This window comes from Lagenorhynchus albirostris, chromosome 2, assembly GCF_949774975.1.
Source record: "Lagenorhynchus albirostris chromosome 2, mLagAlb1.1, whole genome shotgun sequence".
Taxonomy (NCBI): Eukaryota; Metazoa; Chordata; class Mammalia; order Artiodactyla; family Delphinidae; genus Lagenorhynchus; species Lagenorhynchus albirostris.
In genome coordinates this window covers 82,479,824-82,504,819 of record NC_083096.1, presented here as the reverse complement: position 1 = coordinate 82,504,819, position 24,996 = coordinate 82,479,824, and the positions used below count along the sequence as shown (strand labels likewise).

Genomic DNA, 24,996 nt, shown 5'->3' with positions numbered 1-24,996 from the left:
ATCCAGCAACCAAAATGTATGTATCACAAGTAGTTTTTATGCCTCTTTTGTCTTTTTTATTATAGAACAATCACCTCATGTTTAAAAAATTTTTTTAATGACATTTACTTTTTTTTTTAACATCTTGATTGGAGTATAATTGCTTTACGTTGTTGTGTTAGTTTCTGCTGTATAACAAAGTGAATCAGCTATACGTATACATATATCCCCATAACCCCTCCCTCTTGTGTCTCCCTCCCACCCTCCCTATCCCACCCCTCTAGATGGTCACAAAGCACTGAGCTGGTACCCCTGTGGTATGCAGCTGCTTCCCACTAGCTATCTATTTTACATTTGGGAGTGTATATATGCCAATGGTACTCTCTTACTTTGTCCCAGCTTATACTTCCCTCTCCCCGTGGGTACATCTCTGGGCTTTCTATCCTGTTCCATTGATCTATATTTTTGTTTTTGTGCCAGTACCATACTGTCTTGATTACTGTAGCTTTGTAGTATAGTCTGAAGTCAGGGAGTCTGATTCCTCCATCTCCATTTTTCTTTCTCAAGATTGCATTGGCTATTCAGGGTCTTTTGTGTTTCCATACAAATTGTGAAATTTTTTGTTCTAGTTCTGTGAAAAATGCCAGTGGTAGTTTGATAGGGATTGAATTGAATCTGTAGATTGCTTTGGGTAGTAGAGTCATTTTCACAATGTTGATTCTTCCAATCCAAGAACATGGTATATCTCTCCATCTGTTTGTATCATCTTTAATTTCTTTCATCAGTGTCTTATAGTTTTCTGCATACAGGTCTTTTGTCTCTTTAGGTAGGTTTATTCCTAGGTATTTTATTCTTTTTGTTGCAATGGTAAATGGGAGTCTTTCCTTAATTTCTCTTTCAGATTTTCCATCATTAGTGTATAGGAATGCCAGAGATTTCTGTGCATTGATTTTGTATCCTGCTACTTTACCAAATTCATTGATTAGCTCTAGTAGTTTTCTGGTAGCATCTTTAGGATTCTGTCATCTGCAAACAGTGACAGTTTTACTTCTTCTTTTCCGATTTGGATTCCTTTTATTTCTTTTTTATCTCTGATTGCTGTGGCTAAAACTTCCAAAACTATGTTGAATAATGGTGGTGAGAGTGGGCAACACTTGTCTTGTTCCTGATCTTAGAAGAAAGTGTATCCTGTTGGTTTTGGATGGAATGTCCTATAAATATCAATTAAGCCCATCTGGTCTAATGTCTCATATAAAACTTGTGTTTCCTTATTTATTTTCATTTTGGATGATCTGTCCAGTGGTGAAAGTGGGGTGTTAAAAGTCCCCTACTATTATTGTGTTACTCTCAATTTCCTCTTTTATGGCTGTTAGCATTTGTCTTATGAATTAAGGTGCTCCTATGTTGGATGCATAAATATTTACAATTTTTATATCTTCTCCTTGGATTGATCCCTTGATCATTGTGTAGTTTCCTTCTTTGTCTCTTGTAATGGTCTTTATTTTAAAATCTGTTTTGTCTGATATGAGAAATGCTACTCCAGCTTTCTTTTGATTTCCATTTGCAAGGAATATCTTTTTCCAACCCCTCACTTTCAGTCTGTATGTGTCCCTAGGTCTGAAGTGGGTCTCTTGTAGACAGCATATATATATGGGTCTTGTTTTTGTATCCATTCAGCCATTCTGTGTCTTTTGGTTAGAGCATTTTATCCATTTGCATTTGAGGAAATTATCGATATGTATGTTCCGATTACCATTTTCTTAATTGTTTGGGGTTTGTTATTGTAAGTCTTTTCCTTCTCTTGTGTTTCCTGCCTAGAGAAGTTCCTTTAGTGTCTGTTGTAAAGCTGGTTTGGTGGTGCTGAATTCTCTTAGCGTTTGCTGGTCTGTAAAGGTTTTAATTTCTCCATTGAATCTGAATGAGATCCTTGCTGGGAAGAGTAATCTTGGTTGTAGGTTTTTCCCTTTCATCACTTTAAATAAGTCCTGCCACTCCTTTCTGGCTTGCAGAGTTTTTGCTGAAAGGTCAGCTGTTACCCTTATGGGGATTCACTTGTATGTTATTTGTTGCTTTTGCCTTGCTGCTTTTAATATTTTCCTTTATATTTAATTTTTGATAGTTTGATTAACATGGGTCTTGGCATGTTTCTCCTTGGACTTATCCTGTATGGGTCTCTCTGCACTTCCTGGACTTGACTATTTCCTTTCCCATATGAGGGAAGTATTCAACTGTAATCTCTTCAGATATTTTCTCAGTCCCTTGCTTTTTCTTCTCTTCTTCTTCTGGGACCCCTATAATTCGAATGTTGGTGCGTTTAATGTTGCCCCAGAGGTCTCTGAGACTGTCCTCAATTCTTTTCATTCTTTTTTCTTTATTCTGCTCTGCAGCAGTTATTTCCACTATTTTATCTTCCAGGTCACTTATCCGTTCTTCTGCCTCACTTATTCTGCTATTGCTTCCTTCTAGAGTATTTTCAATTTCATTTATTGTGTTGTTAATCATTGTTTGTTTGCTCTTTAGTTCCTCTAGGTCCTTGTTAAACATTTCTTGTATTTTCTCCATTCTATTTCCAAGATTTTGGATCATCTTTACTATCATTACTCTGAATTCTTTTTCAGGTAGACTGCCTATTTCCTCTTCATTTGTTTGGTCTGGTGGGTTTTTACCTTTCTCCCTCATCTGCTGCACATTTCTGTGTCTTCTCATTTTGCTTTACTTACTGTGTTTGGGGTCTCCTTTTAACAGGCTGCAGGTTCATAGTTCCCGTTGTTTTTGGTGTCTGCCCCCAGTGGGTAAGGTTGGTTCAGTGGTTGTGTAGGCTTACTGGTGGAGGGGACTGGTGCCTGTGTTCTGGTGGGTGAGGCTGGATCTTTTCTTTCTGGTGGGCGGGACCGAGTCCTGTGGTGTGTTGTGGGGTGTCTGTGACCTTATTATGATTTTAGACAGCCTCTCTGATAATGGGTGGGGTTGTGTTCCTGTCTTGCTAGTTGTTTGGCATGGGGTGTCCAGCACTGGAGCTTGCTGGTGTTTGAGCGGAGCTGGGTCTTAGCGTTGAGACGGAGATCTCTGAGAGCTCTCGCCAATTGATATTATGTGGGGCCAGGAGGTCTCTGGTGGTCCAGTGTCCTGAACTCGGCTCTCCCACCTCAGAGGCTCAGGCCTGACACCCGGCCAGAGCACCAAGAGCCTGTCAGCCATACGGAATTATCAAGATAGTGGTCACTGGCAAGTGAAACCACAAGAGGAGAGGCCCGTGCTGAGCCTGGTTCTGCTGAGCACTTTTCAGACATCAGCTCATTCTGGCAACAGGGCGACTGGGTCAGCGAGGCAGGATGGTGTCCGTGAGGTGGGCGGCACTCAGCAGATGGCGAGGCCTGAGGCGCCCTGTCGAAGCCCTTGGGAAAGGCCAACGGGGGCCAGGACTCCGGCCTCCTGCGGCTGCAGCCTCTTTAGTGTCTCCTTCCCGGCGTCAAGCTGCTCTCACTCCTGCTTTGGTGGCCGTGCCTTTACCCTGAGGTTCTTCATGCGGTAAGCGCTCCCTGAAGTGATGCGTGAAAAGCGTGGGCCTCACTGAAGCGAGAGAAACGGGGATGGAGCCATGGGGCCAATGACATTGACTTTTTGGAAGAGCCCGGGTCAGTTGTCTTATTAAATGTCTACATTCTGGTTTGTCTGATTGTTTCCTTTTGATTAAATTCAGGTTAAGGATTTTTGGTGAGAATTCTACACAGGTTCTAGGAACAATATTCATATTGCATTAAATGAGAAAACATCTAATGCTAGGTTGTCTCACATATGGTAGAAGTTTGATCACTTGGTTAAGGTGGAAAATGCCATCTCCCTCCATTGTAAAGGCATATTCTCCTCCTCATAATTAGCAGGTAATACGTGAGGTGATACTTGGAGACCATGTAAATGTACTGTTCTCCAACAACCTTTCATTACTCCCTTGATTTTTAAATTAGTCAGGTCTTCTTAATGCTTTTAGGTAAATTTTAAGCATACAGGATGAAAACTAAATTTTATTTACATTTTAGTTTCCTCATATAACTCAGCCAAATCTATAATATATAGGTCACACTGTGTTATGTCATTAGCTGTTACTGAGACAAAAAGTGGTAGGAACTAGTTATGTTCTACATTAACAGGAATAAGAGCTACATGAACATATTACCTGGAGGAAGATTGGATGTATTTTGAACAGCTGTTTTGCTTGCATCCTTGTCTTTCTTGGTAAAAGAAGGCAAGTTTTTGGAAAGGGTGTCCAGATAATTAAACTTAAAGGAAAAATCAAAGATTTATTTTAGACTTACACACAGCTGAAAGGCAAGTGCTACAAGCATGATAAGTTGGTAAGCAGTGATAAAGGCATATTTTTTAAGGCCCTGAAAAGGAAGTTTGCAAATTACAAGTTGTTCAAGAAACTGATTAACTCAATTCTGGATTTTGTTAATTAGTCATAATTTCCCATAATTTCTTGTCAGGCAGCCTCTGGTTAATAATAACATCTGGAATTTTCATTGAAGCACAGGGAGTTCTGAACACATGAAAATCCTCCCTTTGCTTGAGAGTTTCAAGGTTTCATAGGAAAGGAGAGCCATGTTCTCCTTCCATGGGCTTCCAAGAACTCACAATCTCTCAGTGTTGCCTCAGCAGCTGATGGGTGAGGACATTTCAATAGAATAAAAACTTCAAAATGGGATTTATCGGAGGATAATCATCAATAGGGAGAATTCAACCCAAAAAGAGCTTAAAATAGATGGGAGAACATAATTAATAGTGATAATGCAAGGCAGGGAGGTAGAGCTGTAGGAATACACTGGCAAAGAATTTCCCTCTCACATGCTGGTGAGGACATGATTTGAAGAGCATGGGTTAGTCAATTGGGTTGATGCTTGAAGCAGGAAAGAAACATCAGGATAGGTAGGTTACATTAAAAGCACAGGCATTGTATCAACTTCTATGAAGACTCATTCAATTTTTGTTAATTACATTCAATTACCTGAGACTGATATAACTTGCTTAGTTCAGATTTGTAGTACGGAGATATTGCTTTGTTCCTAATTTCCTTTAGATAGTTTTGTGTTTTTTCAATTTCCCTCCTGGTGGATATTTCCATAACGATGCAAAAGAAGACACAGAACATTAACGAAAAAGTGTTATTTGCTTTTGTTTCAGCTCTAAATCCCACAGAAAATGGGGATCACTAACAAAACTGGTAAGAATTAACTCGGGCATTTTTTTGTCAACTTGTTTCAGTTCATCTTCTGCTTCTTCTAGAATCGGTCACATTTCTGACCTCAGAAATTAGACTTTCATGTGAGACAGGAAATAATGATACCAGCTGGTAGTCTGGTTTTACACTTGATCTCAAAAGGCTACAAACCACATGGATGACCTTTTTGCATGTCTTTCCGTTTCTCTGAGGTTTAATTGACAGCTAGATTCTACTGATTTCCGAAATTTCAGTAGCAGTGGTAACACTGAAACCTGGGGAATGAATGGCTTATGAATAACGCAATTAATGATCACAAAGTAAAATAAAAACAATCATAATCTTGCTAGCTGACTTTCCATATTAGAAAATGTACTGGGGAGGCAATAGTCCAGCTAAAAACTACACTTCCCAGCCTTCCCTCTATATACGGATAGCCAGTAAGATGTAAACTGAAGTCACTGGGTAAGACTTCAGAAAGCTTTTAAAGAGGGCTAACTCAGCTGGAAGGCTTTCCCTTTGTCCTTGCTTCACCTCTTTTCCTACTTCCTAAAATATGAATGAAATGGCTGTAGCTGCAGCAGTCATTTTGCAACTATGAAGCAAACTTGAGGATGGAAATCATGTGCTAAGAAGGATGGAACAGAAGAAAGGAAGGAATCTTAGTTCCTGATGATGATGTGGCACTGCCTGCCATGGACTGCCCACTTCGGACTTCTTTTACATTAGGAAAAACAAACTTCTTTCTTGTAAAACACTGATTTGGGGGTTGTCCGTTAAATGCAGCCAAACCTAACCCTATCTGAAAAAATTTTCATTTTTAAGTGCTTATTGCATGCCAGGAAAACTTTGCAAAGTACTTTGCATTTAATCTTACAATAACTCTATGAGTTACTATTATTATTCCCATTTTATTCATCAAAAATTCAAGGCATAGAGAAGTAAGTAGTAAGAAGTAAAGTCTGAATTAAAATCCAGGTTGCCTGCACCAAAGCCCATGATCTTGAGAAGTGCTTATGCAAGTCAGCTGTTAGTGAACTGACAGAGATCTTAGATACTAGGTGGTCTAATCATCCTCATTTTATAGATAAGCAAACTGAATTCCTGAAGTAAATTTTACTGAAGTAAAACAACCAGCTGGAATCATACAGTCTGCCAATAATCAAATTGGAGCTGATTCTAGGTCTGCTGGCTCTAAGAACAGTGCTCTTTCTCTTATACTAGATGGCCTCTCTGGAAATACTGGCTGAATGAAAATCGTCTTATTTAAACAGCTTGAATTTCTCATTAAAATATCTCTACTGCCTCACTGGATTCGTTCATCAATCTATGGCAGTCTGGCTACTGCCTATCAATCTATTAAAATTGTTCTCACAAAATAAATCAATAAACCTTCCAACCGATAAGCACAAATTCCTCTCTTCATTCTCCTTTCTGATTCTTCCATGGCATCTGACATTTGTTGACTACCTTCTATTTCCTTGAAACTTTCTCCTTCCTTAACCCTCCTCCCCTGTCCATTTTCCATGTTGCCAGCCCTTCTCTTTCTAGGACATATATCTAATTATGTGTTTCACTTTCTTCTTCAAAAACTTTTGTTGGCTTGCCATTCCTACCTATGGGTTAAAATTCGAAATTGTTAATGTTTCAAAAATTTTTTAAAATGTGAATGGATAACACATGCAAATGTACATAATTCAAAAAGGAGAAAAGAGTACATAATGAAAAGGAAGTCCATCTTGCACTATCCCCTAACCTCCCAGTTTCCTTCTCCACAGGCACTCACTGTCACCAGGCTCTTGGATATCCTTTCAGGGATATTCTACAGGACAGTATATACTTCTAGTTTGACCTTGTATAGAGGGGTGGCCCATGAGACCTAAGGTCTTATCTCACTACTTCTCCAACACATTCCACAAGGTAGCCCAGACGTTTTTATTAAGAAGCGTATTCATCCTGGGAGTCATTCTGGAGAGGAGCCATGCAAATGTGTACAGTGGTACCATATGTACTACTATACACTCAATAAATATATCTGGCTTCCTTTCTTTAGGGCAAGAGGGCTGGGGTTGGAATCCTCAGCTAGGATTGAAAGGAAACCAGAGCACATAATGCTTAGAGCACATTCCTCGTGTGCATTATAAGAATCCTTGCATGTTTACAACTATGCTCTGCATTAAGTTCTAGAATATTTATTAGTATATTAGAATTACCAAAGCACAGAGAATACCTGAGAGTTCCCTTGCTTATGAGAGAGAGAGGATCTACCTAATGGTCAAATGGTAATGGTCAAATGGGCTTCCTCAAAAGATAATAAGGTCACTGCCCAAAAGATGACTGCTGGGCAGAAATGTAGCAGAATTTAAAGAACATCGGGGAGCCTGGATGGTAGGACTTTGCAACCCCCCCCCAATTCTAAAATTCTATGACTCCACCAAACTGGGTCTTTCACATGCTTATTTTATGTATAGTTCAGGGTAGAATTACCTCTTTTGAGCTAACTTTTCTTTCCAGCGCTTTGTTGTTTCTGTGTGCCTGTGTAAAAGGAAAGGAAAAAAAAATATGATGAAAAAGGGCAATGTTCTCAGCCTACAGATAATAAAAGAAAACCCACCCTTGTATGATAAATTGTTAACAGCATGGAAGATGAAAGGCTAATTCCTTGATGTAGTCACCCACTGTATGACACCCGCGCCTCTCCATTTCCTCATCATTTCCTTAGTACTGATTGGAACACATTATTGATCAGCTTACCTCCGTTTCTTTTCAGAGAAATCTGTCTCAACGGTTTCTGGTGGACATTCTGTAGTATTAGCCAAAGACTGCTTGAATACATCAGTTAGGTGGGCTGCAACTTTAAAAACAGATGCATTTAACTTTTATCCTCACTTCTTGACAGCCCAACACACAATCAGTACCCAATTACTCATTTGAGATGTTTTCTAAGAGCCTATATTGAGTCTATCAAGTGATTACTAGAATTTCCATGACCAAGCTATAATATAACAGGAAACCAGGTATCTCTATGAAATACCCTTTTAGAGAACACACATCTTATAGTCAACATGTAAAATGTAAGTGACACCTCATTTGTCCCACATCACTGGGGGCGTCAGTGTTCTACCTAACTGAATTTCTTCACATCTGAAGCACCAAAGCTCAAAAAAATTAAACACTTGGGCTTCCCTGGTGGCGCAGTGGTTGAGAGTCCGCCTGCCCATGCAGGGGACACGGGTTCGTGCCCCGGTCTGGGAAGATCCCACATGCCGCAGAGCGGCTGGGCCCGTGAGCCATGGCCGCTGAGCCTGCGCATCCGGAGCCTGTGCTCCACAACGGGAGAGGCCACAACAGTGAGACGCCCGCGTACCGCAAAAAAAAAAAAAAAATTAAACACTTTATTGAAATTGTTTTTCTAAAACAATATCTAAAGATATAAACCTAAGAATATGAATATAATACAACAGTTATTTGATAATTTGGGCAGTGGTTCTCAGAGGTTATTCCAGAGAACATGGTCTTGGAGGGATGTTAACAGGAGATTAAAAAAGAAAGAAGGCTCCATGTTTCATGGTTATATGAGTTTAGGAAACACTGATTTTTACAAGGTTAAATATGTTTCATTACTGTAGAGCTTTTCTGGACCCTTAACTAGTTCATGTACTTTGTGGCTGTCTAAGAAAATAAGGCAATATGCAGCAGTATGCAAACTTATGTTAGCATAGAACTCACTTTTTTTTTCTGGAGCTGTCCCGTAGACTAGTGTTTTAGGAAGTACTTTGGGGAGCATTGACTTAGGATCACCACTATTAATGTGTCAGGGGCAGCTGTAAACATGCAAGACTCTGATTCCTGCATCTGTTTGTCTGTTTGAAAAATACATTTGATTTGTCCTTCACTATTGGGCAGCCTGTGCATTTACCTTACAGTGATTGTTCCCTCACACCAGAGGTTAAAAATTCAAATGCTACAATGTAGGGTCACCAGATAAAGTATAGGGCATCTAGTTAAATTTGAATTTCAGAGGAACAACAAAAAATCTTTAGTATAAGTATGCTCCATGTTATTTTGGGACATCCTTATAACAAAAAAATTTGTTGTTTGTCTGAAATTCATATTTAACTTGGCCTTCTGTATTTTTATTTGCTAAATCTGGCAACCGTAACATAAGAGGCCACCCAGGTAAAAGAGTGACAACAGAGTGTAAGGACAGGAGACACTGTGGCTGTGATGGATTCTTTTGTTCATGGCAGTTCTAAAGGGGCAGCTGATAATCATCTTCAGCTACATGTCACTGTGTGGTAATGGGACATTTCAAGATAAGGAAAATTCAGATACAGAAACAACAAAAGCAACTGTGCAAGACAACACTGTGGGGGACACACAAAACACATCTGTGGGCTGAATGGAGCCCGTGGCTGCCACTTTCTGACTTTTGTCATATGACCAAAATAGAAAAGAAAACCCCAAACCACAAAAATTCTCCACTGCTTGTCTTCTGTAAACTATGAAATCATATAACCAAGTTTGTTGGGGCTGTATATTTCCCCACATAAATAAGCTTTCCAAGAGTAGACTGCTTGGGCCACATATAGTGCAAAACAGTGCAAGATTTTGGTGATACCTGTGTAGTTGCTCCAAAGTTCTGTGTGTGCGTGTGTGTGTGTGTGTGTGTGTGTGTGTGTGTATTGGGAGTAGAGTGTTGGTTGGTTGACTGTTTCCTTCCTGTATATTTGCTATGTTCTAAATGCAAGTTGAGGCTAACTTAAAAGCCAAATGTCAACTTTTATCATTCAACATGTGATAGTTAAAGATAAATTAGAGGCAATCATGGTTTGAAGGATCTCACAATTTAGGCAGGAAAAAAATATATAAAAAAAATCATTACAATACAACATGGCCAATATGACAACAGAAATATGTACATGGTACTTTGCTATCAGATGAGAGAATAACTGAGAAGTGTATTTAAGATTGTTCCTTTGCAATCTGTAACTATTTTGCACAAAAATATTAAATGTAATTACCTTCAGTATCACGACTTTCTGTAGTTTTCTCCATTTTAGGGAAAGACTGAAATGAAGATAGAGTTCCTTAATGATGATGATTATATTACATACAAAATTTACTTTGTTTAGAAGGATTCCTTATGTGATCAAATTGATCTTTTATGGAACTTACTATAAAATGAATTAGTTTTTTAATGCCAATACAAAAAGTGACATGATTTTTTTTAGTCATTTCTTTCACTTAGCAAATTTCTAAAAATGGAAATCATTTTAAGTGTAGAAGTTGATTTTTCTTCCTTCTTCCTATTTCATTCATTAATTCATAAGACATTTCAATGAATGTCAGTTTCTCTGAAGACAATAAAAACTTTTATTTAAGAGCCTTCAGAATTATTTATGATTTAAGGAAGAGCCTAAAAAGCTTTTGGAAAATTCGATATATATAAGGGATCAGAGTTCCACAGAAATAAGAAATTATAAGGAGGGAGAAAATGCTTCATAGAAGTGGCAGAAACAGCTATTATTTACAATATTTTGTCTCAAAGCATTTAATATTGAAACAATAGTAAAACCACTAGAGTAAAAAACATTTCTTTCTCACCATAACTAGCTTGAGGAGATCTGCAGCCTTGGCTTTCTCCTCCTCAGTTCTGGAATCTTTAACTCTCATTTCCTGTAGCTCATCTTCTTTCTTTAGAATATGGTTTATATAATCCTAAATCAGTAGAATAAAAGAGATCAATAAAATGCAGAAATATGGTAGAGAGAGACACAGAATAGCCAACATCAGCTTGAAATATTACAAAAAGGTTAAGAATATGTAAGTTCACAAGGCTTAACAACCAGTTACTGGTCAAGCAATCTGGAAAGGCTTTTCCTTAATACGTTAATAAACAAAGACCTGAAAAGTCCAAAAGCAAAGCTTTAAGAGCCACAGGACATTAGAATTGTCTGAGGACCTCAGAGAGGCCCAGCTTCTCATTCAGTGCTCCAGTGTCCTCATCAATAAAATGGACAGAGTTGGGTTAGATGATTTCTAGAGTCCTTTCCAGGTATAGCCTTTATGATGAGATCTATGAATGTAAGTTACTCAGTTCATGCCTTTGCTTCCAAGAGAAATATACTTTACCTTTTGCATAAATATTTGATCTGTTTTCACAAATAACGGTCCCCTGCTGTATGCCAGGTATTGGGTATATAACCATAAACAAAACACATATGATACCTGTTCTGAGAGAGCTGACACACTTGACAGTGAGATGTTATAGATATGCTTATACAGTTAACTATATATGTACAAATTCTTAGACTATTTCCCAAAACCAATAATCCTTTTCTTCCTCTGACAAGTATCAAGTTAATATGCAGTTCTACCTTTTTCCAGAGGTTACTAGATCAGTTTTCCATATACTGAGAGGGGAGGAGGACGACATTGCAATCACATATAAAAGTTACCTATCTTCTCAATGTCTTTGGGGCCTCAATACTTCCTATACCTTATGGGAACCATTAAGCATTTTCTGCCTTTTCCACCTCCTACCCTCTAGAAGATTGACATTTATGTGCTGCATTAGATAAATATTGGCAGAATTACATAATTTCAGGTTCCTCAGGAAACCAAGAAGAATGATTGCTCTGTTCCTGATTCTTTTGGGTCAGGTTACCAGAATTCCATTACCTTCAGGGAAATCTGCAGTTTCAATTTCACCTCATTCTTTATGACCTCGTGCTGGATGAACTGGCGTATCTGTAGCACACTGGGGCTCTTCCGTATAGGGGCTGGGGTGCTCATTAACTGTTTGGACCCAACGTCGAGGCCCTTCCAAATCTGAGTGCCAAATGGAGGTCCTGGAGTTTTTTTCTATTAACGAAACAAAGCAAAACAACCACCAAACAAATGAGAATATTTGACCGTTAGAATTGTTTTTTCCACCGAGTACTTATTATGTAGACACTCTATGCTAGGAACCACTCGTTAGGGAATACCACAGTGAAAAAATGTATCCCTGCTCTCAAAAAGGTTTGCAAATATGAGGGAAATTGGGAACAGAACTGGGCAAGTTTTCCTCTTTAAATATGTTACCAAGAATAAGGATATTTAAAAATCCTGTTGCCTGATGTCCCACTGGATAGCATTTAGGGGAATGCTAAGCCATGCTGTTGCCATGGTGAGGCAGCAGCAGCCTCGGTTATGCCAAATGCATGCAACTATTCCTTAAAATCCACAGGGAGCCTAAGACACTTGGAATTAACAATCTTTAACTTTTTGGTTCCATGTTCATTTTGACCTGGAGAGATCCTTTGAGAGAGAAATCATCCCATAGATCTGGGAGGTCTTTGAGCTCATTCTAGATTAAGCATGCCACTAGAATCTTCCTGGGATCTCTTGGGCAGAAACATGTGCCTTGAGTAGATTAACATCTCTATCTTCTCCTTGTAATTGGTTTCCAGGAGTGGTGTGCTTTGATGTGTTTCATTTTAAATTGCTCTTCAATTTCATTCCTTTTTACAGCTGAGTAATATTCCATTGTATATATGTGCCACATCTCTTTATCCATTCATCTGTTGATGGACATTTAGGTTGCTTCCATGTCCTGGCTATTGAAAATAGTGCTGCAATGAACATTGTGGTACATGTATCTTTTTGAATTATGGTTTTCTCAGGGTATATGCCCAGTAGTGGGATTGCTGGGTCATATGGTAGTTCTATTTTTAGTTTTTTAAGGAACCTCCACACTGTTCTCCATAGTGGCTGTATCAATTTACATTCTCACCAACAGGGCAGGAGGGTTGGGTTCCCTTTTCTCCACTCACTCTCTAGCATTTATGAAAAAAAATAAAATAAAATAAAATAAATTGCTCTTCAGTGCCAAATTCCTCGTCAGTGATAGCTACTCAGAGGCTTGCCTGGGTGGCCACTCCACTGGGCATAGAAGGTCATAGATATAGGAGCTGTGGAGGAAGAGAATGAACTTCCTTCATTAATCTCAGGTGTGGTATATTATTTCTCACAGTGCAGTATTTTCAACTTGGAGATAGTTTTAGTAAACCATTTGGTGTGGTCTTTTCATTTTTCAGATAAGGAGTTAAGACATGCAGTGTGACTTTTCCCAAATCCCACATTAATAATTGATAGAGCCAAGACTAGAATTCAGATCATCTTCATTCACCATGTTGCTTATAGGCACCAAACTGAAATATGGGGTCCTGTGGGCAAGCACAGGTCACTACCCACACCCTGCTGGGAGCCTGTGCAACACACCAGGGCCAACTAACCCGGGAGAACACACAGCATGCCTCAGGCTGTTGCAATGTCACGCCAGCCTCTGTTGCCGCAAGCACTCGCGGCATCTCAATTGTGACTACCGTACCCTTCGCTCTCCCTGGCCTGAGTGAGCAAGAGAGCCCTAATCAGCTGCTGCTTTAACCGCCTACTCTCTGGCCAGGGAACAGATAACTGAGGGCAGCCTACATGCAGAGGTGGGGCCAAAACCAAAGCTGAACCCCAGGAGCTGTGCGAACAAAGAAGAGAAAGGGAAAGCTCTCTGTGCAGCCTCAGGAGCAGCAGACTAAATCCCTGCAATCAACTTGGTAAACCCTGCAATTGTGGAATACCTGAATAGACAACGAGTCCTCCCAAAATTGAGGTGGTGGACTTTGGGGGAAACTGTGGACTTGGGTTTGCTTTCTGTGTTTGATTTGTTTTTGGATTTATGTTTATCTTAGTTTAGTTTTTAGTGTTTGTTTTCATTTGTGGGTTTGTTTATTGGTTTAGTTGATCTCTTACTTTTTTGTTTCTCTTTTTGTGAGTGTGTGTGAGTGTTTCTTTGTGTGATTTTGTCTGTTTAGTTTTGCTTTTACCATTTGTCTTGGGGTTCTGTCTGTTCGTATTTATTTTTCTTTTTGCAAGTGTGTTTGTGTATGTTTCTTTGTGTGATTTTGTCTGCTTAGTTTTGCTGTTACCATTTCTTTTGGCATTCTGTTTGCTCTTTTTTTTTTTTTCTCTTCCTTTTCTTCCATGCCATGTGGCTGTCAGGGTCTTCGTGCTCCAGCTGGGTGTCGGGCCTGAGCCTCTGAGATGGGAGAGCCGAGTCCAGGATGTTAGACCACCAGAGACCTCCCGATCCCATGTAATATTAATTGGTGAGAGCTCTCCCAAAGATCTCCATCTCAACACCAAGACCCAGCTGCACCCAGCAGCCAGCAAGCTCCAGTGCTGAACGCCCCATGACAAACAACTAACAAGACAGGAACACAATCCCACCCATTAGCAGAGAGGTTGCTTAAAGTCATACTAAGTTCACAGACACTCCAAAACACACCACCGGATGCAGCAATGTCCACCAGAGGGGCAAGCTCCAGCCCCAACCACCAGAACACAGGCAATGGTCCCCCGCACCAGGAAGCCTACATAACCCACTGAACCAACCTCACCTACTAGGGGCAGACACCAGAAATAAAGGAACTAGGAACCTGCAGCCTGAGAAAAGGAGGCCCCAAACACAGTAAGTTAAACAAAATGAGAAGACAGAGAACTATGCACCAGTAAAGGAGCAAGGTAAAACCCACCAGAACAAACAAATGAAGAGGAAATAGGCAGTCTACCTGAAAAAGAATTCAGAGTAATGATAGTAAAGATGATCCAAAATCTCAGAAATACAATGGAGAAAATACAAGAAATGTTTAACAATGACCTAGAGGAACTAAAGAGCAAACAAACAATGATGAACAACACAATAAATGAAATTAAAAATACACTAGAAGGAATCAATAGCAGAATAAGTGAGGCAGAAGAACGGATAAGTGACCTGGAAGATAGAATGGTGGAAATAACTGCCACAGAGCAGAATAAAGAAAAAAGAATGAAAAGAATTGAGGACAGTCTCAGAGACCTCTGGGGCAACATTAAATGCACCAACATTCGAATTATAGGGGTCCCAGAAGAAGAAGAGAAGAAAAAGAAAGGGACTGAGAAAATATCTGAAGAGATTATAGTTGAAAACTTCTCTCATATGGGAAAGGAAACAGTCAATCAAGTGCAGGAAGCACAGAGACTCACATACTGGATAAATCCAAGGAGAAACACGCCAAGACACATATAATCAAACTATCAAAAATTAAATATAAAGAAAAAATATTAAAAGCAGCAAGGGAAAAACAACAAATAACATACAAGGGTATCCCTATAAGGTTAACAGCTGACCTTTCAGCAAAAACTCTGCAAGCCAGAAGGGAGTGGCAGGACATATTTAAAGTGATGAAAGGGAAAAACCTACAACCAAGATGACTCTCCCCAGCAAGGGTCTCATTCAGATTCGATAGAGAAATTAAAACCTTTACAGACAAGCAAAAGCTAAGAGAATTCAGCACCACCAAACCAGCTTTAAAACAAATGCTAAAGGAACTTCTCTAGGCAGGAAACACAGAGAAGGAAAAGAACTACAAAAGAAACAATTAAGAAAATGGTAATAGGAACATACATATCGATAATTACCCTAAATTATTAATTTAGAAAATGGTAATAGGAACATACATATCGATAATTACCCTAAATGCAAATGGATTAAATGCTCCAACCAAAAGACACAGACTGGCTGAATGGATACAAAAATAAGACCCGTATATATGCTGCCTACAAGAGACCCCTTCAGACCTGAGGAAACATACAGACTGAAAGGGAGGGCATGGAAAAAGATATTCCATGCAAATGGAAATCAAAAGAAAGGTGGAGCAGCAATTCTCATATCAGACAAAATAGACTTTAAAATAAAGACTGGGGCTTCCCTGGTGGCGCAGTGGTTGAGAGGCTGCCTGCCAATGCAGGGGACACGTGTTCGTGCCCTGGTCCGGGAAGTTCCCACATGCCGCGGAGCGGCTAGGCCCGTGAGCCATGGCCGCTGAGCCTGCACGTCCGGAGCCTGTGCTCCGCAACAGGAGAGGCCACAACAGTGAGAGGCCCGCGTACCACAAAAAAAAAAAAAAAAAAACACCAGAGCTGGAGAAATCAGGCTTCCTGACTTCAGACTATACTACAAACTACAGTAATCAAGACAGTATGGTACTGGCACAAAAACAGAAATATAGCTCAATGGAACAGGTTAGAAAGCCCAGAGATAAACCCACGCACCTATGGTCAACTAATCTATGAAAAAGGAGGCAAGAATATACAATGGAGTCAAGACATCCTCTTCAATAAGTGGTGCTGGGAAAACTGGACAGCTACATGTGAAAGAATGAAATTAGAAAACTCCCTGACACCATACACAAAAATAAACTCAAAATGGATTAAAGACCTAAATGTAAGGCCAGACACTATAAAACTCTTAGAGGAAAACATAGGCAGAATGCTTTATGACATAAATCACAGCAAGATACTTTTTGACCCACCTCCTAGAGTAATGGAAATAAAAACAAAAATAAACAAACGGGGCCTAATGAACTTAAAAACTTTTGCACAGCAAAGGGAACCATAAAAAAGATGAAAAGACAACCCTCAGAATGGGAGAAAATGTTTGCAAACGAAGCAACCGACAAAGAATTAATCTTCAAAATATACAAGCAGCTCATGCAGCTCAATATCAAATAAACTAACAACCCTGTCCAAAAGTGGGCGGAAGACCTAAATAGACATTTCTCCGAAGAAGATATACAGACTGCCAACAAACATATGAAAGGATGCTCAACATCACTTATCATTAGAGAAATACAAATCAAAACCACAATGAGGTATCACCTCACACTGGTCAGAATGGCCATTATCAAAATATCTACAAAGAATAAATGCTGGAGAGGGTGTGGAGAAAAGGGAACCCTCTTGCACTGTTGGTGGGAATGTAAATTGATACAGCTACTATGGAGAACAGCATGTAGGTTCCTTTAAAAACTAAAAATAGAACTCCCATACGACCCAGCAATCCCACTACTGGGCATATACCCTGAGAAAACCATAATTCAAAAAGAGTCATGTACCACAATGTTCACAGCAGCTCTATTTACAATAGCCAGGACTTGGAAGCAACCTAAATGTCCATTGACAGAAGAATGGATAAAGAAGATGTGGCATATATATACAATGGACTATTATTCAGTCATAAAAAGAAATGAAATTGAGTTATTTGTAGCAAGATGGATGGACTTAGAGTCTGTCATACAGAGTGAAATAAGTCAGAAAGAGAAAAACAAATACAAATATATATGCTAACACATATATTTGGAATCTAAAAAAAGAAAAATGGTTCTGATGAACCTAGTGGCAGGACAGGAATAAAGATGCAGACCTAGAGAATGGAATTGAGGACACAGGTCGGGGTGGGGGGAGGGTAAGCTGGGACGAAGTGAGAGTAGCATTGACATATATACACTACCAAATGTAAAATAGATAGCTAGTGGGAAGCAGCTGCATACCATAGGGAGATCAGCTCGGTGCTCTGTGACCACCTAGAGGGGTGGGATAGGGAGGGTGGGAGGGAGGCTCAAGAGGGAGGGGATATGGGGATATATGTATATGTATAGCTGATTCACTTTGTTATATAGCAGAAACTAACACACCATTGTAAAGCAATTATACTCCAATAAAGATGTAAAAAAAATGAAATGGCAAATCTAGCAAGATGCAGGACTATATGATTCTTGCTCAAGATGTTTTCTTTCACTCTTTACAAAACCTTAGGTGGGCCTTTCTCTAAGCTGCCACAATTACAATGCTTACTTTTTAAAATTGCAGTTGCAAGTTCCTGTATTTAATATTTCACATTATTCTTACATACTCAGTTTGTGCATTAATAAATTGAGACTAAAGGGAAAGTGAAAGACCTAAGACTGTGTGTTAAAACTAACAAATAAATATTGGGAGAGGGAAGGTTTCTGTATTGCAAAATATCAGTAATGGGTTACTCAAACTGCATATTTTCATATTATAGGAAGACGTTCAAGCCTGCGATGTAGGCTAAAAGAAATAAAACTGAGATAAACTAGTCAGGTGTATTTCTCTAAAATCTACAAATATAAAACTCCTTGAGCCCATTAACAATTTACAAAAGAAGGAAAATATGTGAATATACAGGAGAAGAGCTGAACTCTGGCCCACAGATAGATGGATATGCAAATATAGTTACTTTATAGCAGAAAAATTTGTACCTCAACCGAGGGAAATGTCTCCCATGTCCTTGACTGGAGATTAGGAGGAACAATTGTATCTAACTCTTTCTTCATTAGCCATGGTGAAGCTTCATGGAAAGGGCGAAGGACAGTGATGCTCAGGGCACCTGGTTCACAGAGAGGTATCAGAGGATCATTTCTCTTTCAGAAATATTCTGAGAAATCCAGTAGGTATTCACCAAATCGAACAAACACTTTTGAGAAGCTAGACACAATGACTATGCTTAAGGACCTTACAGTCTAACAAGAAAGGAGAGACGCAGTCATGGTAACACCTAAAACAGCTGGATTTAGATCACCTGAAAGTATTAATGGACACTTCACTGTCCTTCGGAAACCACATCCAAGTCCTGTCAGTTCTACCACTAAACATTTCTTGAGTTCATCTATCTCTTCCTCCTCCAGTGACCCTACCTTAGACTATTCCCCTCAGAGCCATCCTGTTTTGGACTACAATGACAACTAACTTTTCTGCCCACTTCTACTCTGAATGAACCTCCCTCCGCAGTCAGGGTGACTGATTATGCTAGCCCATGATGTAAAATCTTCTTTGACTTCCCATTGCTTATGGGATAAAACAGAGGCCTCACCCCTGACTCAACTTGCGCTATTTTCCCTTCTGTACTTTGCCTACTTTAGCCTTTTTTCCCCTATCCTCCAAAGCTTTAAGCTTCCTGCTTTGTATTCTGTCTTCCAAGAAAGCTCCTCCTCCTATTTTAATTAATGCCTACTTATCCAGTAGCTCTTGGCTCCAGTGTTTTCAGGGAAGCCTTCTAGACTATGTCAGCTCCTCTGTTAGATGTTCTCATAGAATCATATTCCTTTACTTCATAGATCTTTTCCCAATTTATAATGATACAGTTATTTGTGTGACTATACATTTAATGCCTATCTCTCTCACTAAAGCCTAAGCTCTGTGAAAGCAGGGTCCATTGCGGTCTTAGCTCACCATTGTATTCCTAACACCCAGCCAGTGTTTGGCACATGGTGGTTTTTCACGTAGATGCTGGTTAAACAACTAACAAAGCAATTTGAGATGAATTCCTATTCTCTTACAGTTCCACACACAGACTGCACCAGTCAGAGCTCCCCACTCCTCATATTCACACAGAAAGAGCAAATTTATAACATCACGCAATGTACATTGATACATTCAAAGATACAATTGTACATAGATGCAGGCATATTCATAAATGAGCACAAAATATATCCCACCAACCAGAGAAAAGATAAAAAGGAAACACACACATAAACCTAGATAGAGCACATTGCTTTGGTACACAGATAACATGAAAGTCTTTCTTTTCCTGTGTTTAAATACACGTTACATATACAGTGACTCTTACTTAGTGCAATATATGTCTCTAACCTTTAATCACACACTAATTTCTTTCAAATTGATGAAAACATGTAAATGCCCAATGAATATAATATGTAACTTATCCTATATTTCAGGTTGATTTTCTAACCGACACGTGAAATGTACTTTCTCCTCTTGTACTGAATTCACCAAGGCAACACATTCAAAATGATAAAAAATGAACTTATGAAAGATAACTCACTTTTGTTTTTCCCTACCAAGATGAAACAAACACATAAATAGGAACCTAGGTACATAACTAAACATACCTAACAGATATAAACGCAGATACAAATCTGCTTATAGGTAGGAGGGGGATCATACACAATTTATATAGGTTGACGCTTAGATGAAGCGTGGTACAAACATAAATCACTGTATAAATAGGTTGACATGGCCAGGTGAAAAGTAGAGTTGAAAAGCGAGCAAAGGGAAAAAAGTAGAGACGACACGGGGGTAGACTGGATAAGGAGGATGAGAGCTGGTAAAGGGAGAGTTCCAGTCTGGATTCTCTACCTGGCTGTTCCTGTACTGGCTCTTGAAGAACTACAGTAGTTGAGTCTCCGTATGCGAAGGAGAGGTATTCTTCTATGTCACTGTCCCGAAGAAGTTCCACTCCTGATCCATCAGCATAGATAATAAAAAACCTATTTGAAGAAATAAAAATCTAATCCCTTGACATATTCAGCTAAAATGCTCCTTGAACTTGGAATTGAAAATAAAAGTCATGGTGTTATTTTTATCATATTACCTGGGGACATGTTCACCATAGATTTGCAGATGATTCTTACGAAGGTGAGTGGATGATAATGTGTCATAGCCTTCAGCTTTTGCATTTAGATCATCTTCCAAATTGTTTTCAGGTAGGATAGTTGATGCAGTACCATCAGCCATGACCTAAGGGACATAGTATATAAGCAACTAAAAGAAAAGAAAAATGCCATAAACTTACATTTCTTTTGATCCCATTTGAGAAAGCAGGTGATCTTTTGGTTACTCAGAAAATCAGGGATATTTCTTTGTAAGGAATTGTGCACTAAGTATAGATTGCATTAATAAAAGTGAAAAGCTAGTAGCACATCTCCACTTACAAACCACACCTAGACTGTGAAAACAAACAGGAAGACAAACCTGAATACATTCAGAGGAAGGTGTCTAGGATGGCAGGGGACTCACTTAACTTCTGAGGATAAGTTCAGGGAACTGGGAATTTAAACATGGAGGGAAGGCTATTTATGTGATGGTTGTCTTGAAATATTAAGAGTGACAGTATGGATTCTAAGCACAGAAATAGGACTCATGGATATACAGGGAGACAGATTGAGTCTCACTATGAGAAGAATTGTTCTAGCCATTACTACTGTCTAGATATGGTGTGGTCAGGCTGAAAGGCCACTGAAGGGAATGCCCAAGAAGAGCATCAATGTCTAGGATAATGTTTGGCTTGCATGTTTCAACTCAGAGGGTTTGGGCTTTAGGTTTCAATTTCAGTTTCTTGCACACTGAAATCTCTTAGCAGCCTGAACTCATGCTGTGAAATTTCACTGACTTAGCACAGAAAAACTAAGTTGGACCAGGGTTTGTCTGCATCTCAAAGTTGGGGACTTTGTGGTACGGTTCCAAATCTAAAAAGTAACTTCACCACCCGCCAGACAACACATGAAATTCCACCGCTGGGTGAGGAGTGAAAAAAAAAATTGCCTAGAGAAGGGGCTGGCAAACATCTTTTTGTCAAGGGTCAGATAATAAATATTTTAGGGTTTGTTGGCTGTAGAGTTTCTGCTGCAACTACTCAACTCTGCCATTATATGCAAAAGCAGCCAGAGATAATATGTAAACAATTGAGCGTGGCTATGTTGCAGTAAAACTTTATAGTGACACTGAAATTTGAATTTCTTTTAATTTTTATGTGTCATGAAATATTCTTCTCCTTTTGATTTCCCCCAACCATTTAAAAATGTAAAATGCAGTCACTCTGCATTTTTAGCTCATGGGCCCATACAAACAAGTGGCCATGGTTTGCCAATGCCTGGCTTAGAGATAAGAGGAAGGACAGAGAAACAGAAGATGGAGCTCTACCACTGAATAGCTAAGCACCTCTCCAGGCTTCCCAACACCCCATCGTCAGCCCTGCTAGAACCCTCACACTAACTGATAGCTCTCACTTTGGATTCTCTGCCTAGTTAAGCAGACTTGCCTGCTGCCCCATGTATTTTCTCTCACTTGAACCCAGATACAGAGCATTTATATCACTCTTCTTTGTTGGCATTATTTTTAGATGGTTAGTAACTTTTTTCCCTTTTGTTCTAATTACTTATTTGGCTTTAGCATTTCAACCATCCTCATTGTTGGACTTGCTATCTCCTAATGAAGTACACTTGAGAATTGAAGATACTGACATTCATTGCTGCTGTCCAAAGTGTATTGGCAGTTAGTGGATAACTAATCCCAAGGCAGCTAGGATAAAATGCTATACGGGAGCTCTCTCTTTTTTTTTTTTTTTTTTTTTTCCGGTACGCGGGCCTCTCACTGTTGTGGCCTCTCCCGCTGCGGAGCACAGGCTCCGGACGCGCAGGCTCAGCGGCCATGACTCACAGGCGCCCGCCATTCCACGGCATGTGGGATCTTCCCGGACCGGGGCAAGAACCCATGCCCCCTGTGTCGGCAGGTGGACTCTCAACCACTGCGCCACCAGGGAAGCCCAGCCGGGGAGCTCTCTTGTGTGAAATATCTCAAAAGCAAAGCCATAGCCTCTCTCTCCATAATAATGATGCACTTTACCTGAAAGGTGTTTCCTTCGGGATCCATGACCTCACAGATAACCTCTGATGTGTGCTTCATGATGTACGTGCTAGCTCTCAGCTGCTCACGTTTTTGAAAAGGATGGTATATCTCACTGCTTGATTCATGGAAATATATAGCTGAACAGTCCCTATCAATATGAAGACAGCCTGTGTTTGGAGGTAACACCTGGAAGGGTAACAGGAAGAGAGATATTATTAAAAATTTCTTGTTTGATTTGAGGGATTTATAAAATCATTTAAGGAAAAAAATTATCCATAGAACCCAGACGCAAACTGCGTTTCCAGGAAGAAAACAAGAGAAGACTTAAGTTTTGGGAAGGACTACTTAATAAGGAGTCAGACTGATTAGGATATAATTGCTCCTGTGTCTCACATTTTATCTACTCACTTTAATATTTCTTCCAAGTAATTGCTTTGTACCTTATCATCTCCAAGAGGGTAAAAGCTATGGGACAAATGCTTTTAGAAGCTTTTATTTATCGTTATTCCTATGGTGGCTGACACAGTCCTTAAGTAATAGCTTTTGTGTAATGACTTCTGGTTCAGATAGACTCTTTTTTTGAGATGTAATTCACATGTCATATATTCACTATTTTAAAGTGTATATGCAGTGGATTTTGTATATTCAAAAACTTGTGCAAACATTATCACTAATTCCAGAACATTTTCATCACCCCCCAAAGAAACCCTGATGCCATTAGCAGTCACTCTGCATCACTCCTGCCACTGACAACCATTGATCTGCTGTCTCTATGGATTTGACTATTTCAGACATTTCATATAAATGGAAGCACGTGACATGTGGCCTCTTCTGTCTGGCTTCTTTTACTTAGCATAATGTTTTCAAGATTCATCTATGTTGTAGCATGTATCAATACTTCATTCTGTTTATTTTCACCTGAGTTTAGATGTGTGAGATTTGGAAGTTTTTCTGCTAACATATCCAGACCTCCATAGATTCTGTCACTGAGCTCAAGCTTTTTCAATTTAGGTAGTTTGGGGAGATTTGAAACTGAAATCAAGCCTACATTTATTAAACTGAGGAACTCTAAGTTCACAAATTCAGCCATAAAGCCCTCAATATTCCCATCATTTGATTTGCAATTGTCCAGGATAAGTTCTCAAACAGCTGCCAGTGTTCAGTTCCTCAGCTCCAGATGGATGTTCCTCTTCATGTCAGTGTTTCTCTGTTCCCCCCTCTTCAAACTTAACTTTCCATGGTGGGGGCAGAGCAGGGAGAGGTGTCCCAGCCTGTGCAGCGAGGGCCATTGGAAGGGGTTGGCTTGTGGCAGACAGATCAAAACTACAATGAGGTATCACTTCACACAGGTCAGAATGGCCATCGCCAGAAGTCTACAAACAATAAATGCTGGAGATGGTGTGGAGAAAAGGGGACCCTCCTACACCGTTGGTGGGAATGTAAATTGGTACAACCACTATGGAGAACAGTATGGAGGTTCCTTCAAAAGCTAAAAATAGAACTACCATATGATCCAGCAATCCCATTCCTAGGCATGTATCTGGAGAAAACTATACTGCAAAAAGATACATGCACCCCAATATTCACTGCAGCACTATCTACAATAGCCAAGACATGGAAACAACCTAAATGTCTACCAACAGAGGAATGGATAAAGAAAATGTGGTACATATATACAATGGAATATTACTCAGCCATAAAAAGAATGAAATAATGCCATTTGCAGCAACATGCATGGACTTGGAGATTGTTATACTAAGTAAAGTAAGTCAGACAGAGAAAGACAAATATCATTTATATGTGGAATCTAAAAAAAAGATACAAATGAACTTACTAACAAAACAGAAACAGACTCACAGACTTTGAAAACAAACTTACGGTTATCAAAGGGGAAAGGCTGGAGGAGGGATAAATTAGAAGTTTGGGATTAATAGATACACACTAATATATATAAAACAGATAATAAACAAGGACCTACTGTATAGCACAGGGAACTCTAGTCAATATTCTGTAATAACCTATATGGGAAAAGAATCTGAGAAAGAAAGAATATATGTATATGTATTCACCTTGCTGTACACCTGAAACTAACACAATATTTTAAGTCAACTATACTCCAATAGAAAATTAAAATTAAAATATAAAATAAAAATTGAATTAAAATCAATAAAATCTAAAAAAACTTCATTCTGTTTTATGGATGAATAATATTCCATTGTATGGATATATCAAATTTTGTTTATTCATGAGTTGATGGACATTGGAGTTGTTTTCACAGTCTTGTTATTATTAAAAATGCTGCAATCAACATCTGTGTATAAGTTTTGTGTGGATATATGTTTTATTTCCCTTGGATATCTACCCAGGAGTAGAACTGCTGGGTTGTATGAGAACTCTATTTTTAATTTTTGGCAGAACTGCCAAACTGTTTTCCAAAGTGACTGCACCATTATACATTCTCATTAGCAATTAATGAGGGTTTTACATTTCTTCAC

General features: G+C 39.2%; 1 protein-coding gene across 1 annotated transcript in view; it reads right to left on the bottom strand.

The window, feature by feature from the left end:
* SPAG17 (sperm associated antigen 17) overlaps positions 1–24,996 on the bottom strand; it is a 228,121-nt gene that overhangs the window by 33,767 nt on the left and 169,358 nt on the right. The window contains 11 exon segments of the mRNA XM_060141888.1: positions 4,154–4,256; positions 4,982–5,081; positions 7,682–7,729; positions 7,949–8,048; positions 10,219–10,264; positions 10,802–10,915; positions 11,879–12,061; positions 18,337–18,464; positions 20,234–20,364; positions 20,469–20,614; positions 22,499–22,687. Coding sequence (XP_059997871.1) covers positions 4,154–4,256; positions 4,982–5,081; positions 7,682–7,729; positions 7,949–8,048; positions 10,219–10,264; positions 10,802–10,915; positions 11,879–12,061; positions 18,337–18,464; positions 20,234–20,364; positions 20,469–20,614; positions 22,499–22,687 — 1,288 coding nt within the window.